This window comes from Centruroides sculpturatus, unplaced genomic scaffold, assembly GCF_000671375.1.
Source record: "Centruroides sculpturatus isolate CEXI.00-Female unplaced genomic scaffold, Cexi_2.0 scaffold2213, whole genome shotgun sequence".
NCBI classification, from domain to species: domain Eukaryota; kingdom Metazoa; phylum Arthropoda; class Arachnida; order Scorpiones; family Buthidae; genus Centruroides; species Centruroides sculpturatus.
The window spans coordinates 36,476-39,024 of NW_019386457.1; the positions used below are offsets into that span (position 1 = coordinate 36,476).

Sequence of the window (2,549 nt, forward strand, 5' to 3'; positions counted from 1 at the left end):
TTAGGATATTTTTATTACATGAAAATCGGATTCCGTGAAAAATTGTAACATTTCCAACTTATGGTTTTATTACTTAATAATAAGAAAACTTTTGCACTAATCTATTTAATGTTGCTATAAAATATTGTTTAAAAATTATTATAAACTAATATTCATGACAATTTAATATTAAAATATAATGATAATGAAAATATATAGTTTATAAAAGTTAAAATCGATTCCAATTAACAAATTTATCTCAATAGTTGCTGAATTCATTTGGAGTACGTTATTAACATTAATTGAAGTTTAGAGAAGTAACTGAAGATACGTATGGATTCAGGATTTGTAGCCAAACTAATTTTGATACACTCAAAGAATGAGTTGTGTAAAATGAAATATCATGTTCAATAATTTGAAAAATTCATGTATATTATTACATTTACAATGTCACAAGCACCAGTTGTTATCACTAGTACTAATACAACTAGCATTTACACCACCCATATTATCAGTAGTATATACATTTCTAGAACTTAAAGAAAGACGACATTTGTACATAAATAGAAAGAACTGTAGTTGAATGCACACAAATAAAACAAGAACTGTATTGCTCGATGTCTAACTCCGGGTAATTCACAATAACACGTAGAATTTTACAAAAGCAAAAATTTAGCAAGAGAAGTAAGTCTTTGGTGAAAAACGTATAAACAGTAGTTGGACATGACTGAAGAATGGATGTAATGTGCTTACCAATACCCAGACAGAGAGACTTGCCTATATAGAAAATGTCCACTTCTAACTGCAATGCAGTACTGGCAAAGTCATGGCAGGTTTGTCACCAAATAATTAAGGTGACGTTCTATAACTGTCTTAGCTAGCATCCTGTTCGTTCCATAATTTTGGACACATGTATATTTGCTAATAACAGAAGTTAGTATAGTGGCTCACTCAGGATTTAATCTTGTAGTGAACCGAGATGAACAGATATAAAGTAGGTCTAGTTGATTGTTGTCTTCTCTTGTTTTAATTGTTAAATGTAAACATAAGATTGCTTGTAAAGTTGTATTAAACTAAGTTAATATACAGAAACCTGTATAATAAGTCAAATATTGTTAATAAGTTATAAATGAGAAGTATCTTCATCGAGGATATTTTTGCATAGATCGACTACAAAAGATTTTCAAAATTTTTCAACCACAACTTGAATTTGTGATTTAAAACTGTTAAGTTTCTAGTAGACACGTCTTTGGCATAAAATTTACACAACTGACGAACAATTTTCCATTGCACTTGATGTTAAAGAACCTTTTCTTTTTAGTAGAAGAGTAAAAGGTATTTGGAATTGCAGTGGCGCTNACAATAAACAAACTTTAAATATATATAATTGATTTAACATGTAATTTCTTATTTACTGCTTTGCAATATGTACACAGAGCGTTCATGGTTTACATACATACAAAGGTGAAATGTTAACAAGATATTAAAATGTCAGCATTAAGTTTTGTGTCAGTGGATTGATGGAGAGAAAGGCAACAAATCACATTATTGATGTGCCAAATGGTTAACTGTTTGCAGGACTTCCTATTTGGAAACTGGATTTTGTTTATATGTTAGACACATGAAGAAAACACAGAACACTGCATGATGCCAGATTGGTCAGGCACGAACCAATGACCAACTACCACTTACCTTTCGAGATATATATACACTGCTGGCCATTAAAATTGCAACACCAAGAAGGAAAGCAAATAAAAAAAAGATATTTATTGTACATAAACAGTATGGCATAAAGACAAAATGATAAAATTTGCAAGCAGTTTGGGGGTTTACAGGGGCGCAAAATTAGTAGACACAGTTGCCATCCCCGGCGACTAAAATGGCCCTTATCCGTTTAAGCATGGAGTCGAACTGGGCTTGGATGACAGAAACGGGCAACTCATTCCATGCTGCTTCAAATCTATGCCACGCTTCATCAACTGTATTAGCAGGAGAAGGGTGGCAGGCCAGTCTCTCAGCAACCCATGACCAGATGTTTTCAATTAGTGAGAGATCTGGAGACCATACAGGACAGGGCAACAATTGAATATCGTCTGTATCGAGAAAGGTCAGAACTCGACGTGCAACATGAGGTCTTGCATTATCTTGTTGGAAGATGGCATTTTGCAGGCCTCGAAGATAGGGCACAACCACTGGACGTAAGATGACAGAAATGTACCAATCTGAGTTCAAATTACCATCGATCCGAACTAGAGATGTGCGTGTTGTGTACCCAATGGCTGCCCATATCATCATACCAGGTGCAGGGCCCCTAAGCCAATATCAAATGCAAGCAGCGATGAGCGGTCTGCTTGGAGCCTCCAGACACGTATACGGCCATCAGAATGCTGCACGCAGAACCGGGACTTATCTGAAAAGACGACATTGTGCCACTCCTGTATCTAGCTATGTCGTTGGGCGCACCAGAGTCGCCATCTCTCTCTATGCTGCATTGTCAAGGGAAGCCGAAGTAATGGTCGCCGTGCTGACAGTCCACGCTGCTGCAAACATCGTTGCACCGTACGAGCAGA

At 35.8% G+C, this 2,549-nt stretch overlaps 1 protein-coding gene across 1 annotated transcript in view; it reads left to right on the forward strand.

The window, feature by feature from the left end:
- The window catches only part of LOC111615031, a 10,383-nt gene extending 8,727 nt beyond the window's left edge, over nucleotides 1-1,656 (forward strand). Inside the window, exon 5 of the mRNA XM_023356406.1 lies at nucleotides 1,597-1,656. Within this exon, the coding sequence (XP_023212174.1) occupies nucleotides 1,597-1,656 (60 nt within the window). The remainder of the gene's footprint in view (nucleotides 1-1,596) is intronic.
- The last annotated feature ends 893 nt before the right edge of the window (nucleotides 1,657-2,549 follow it).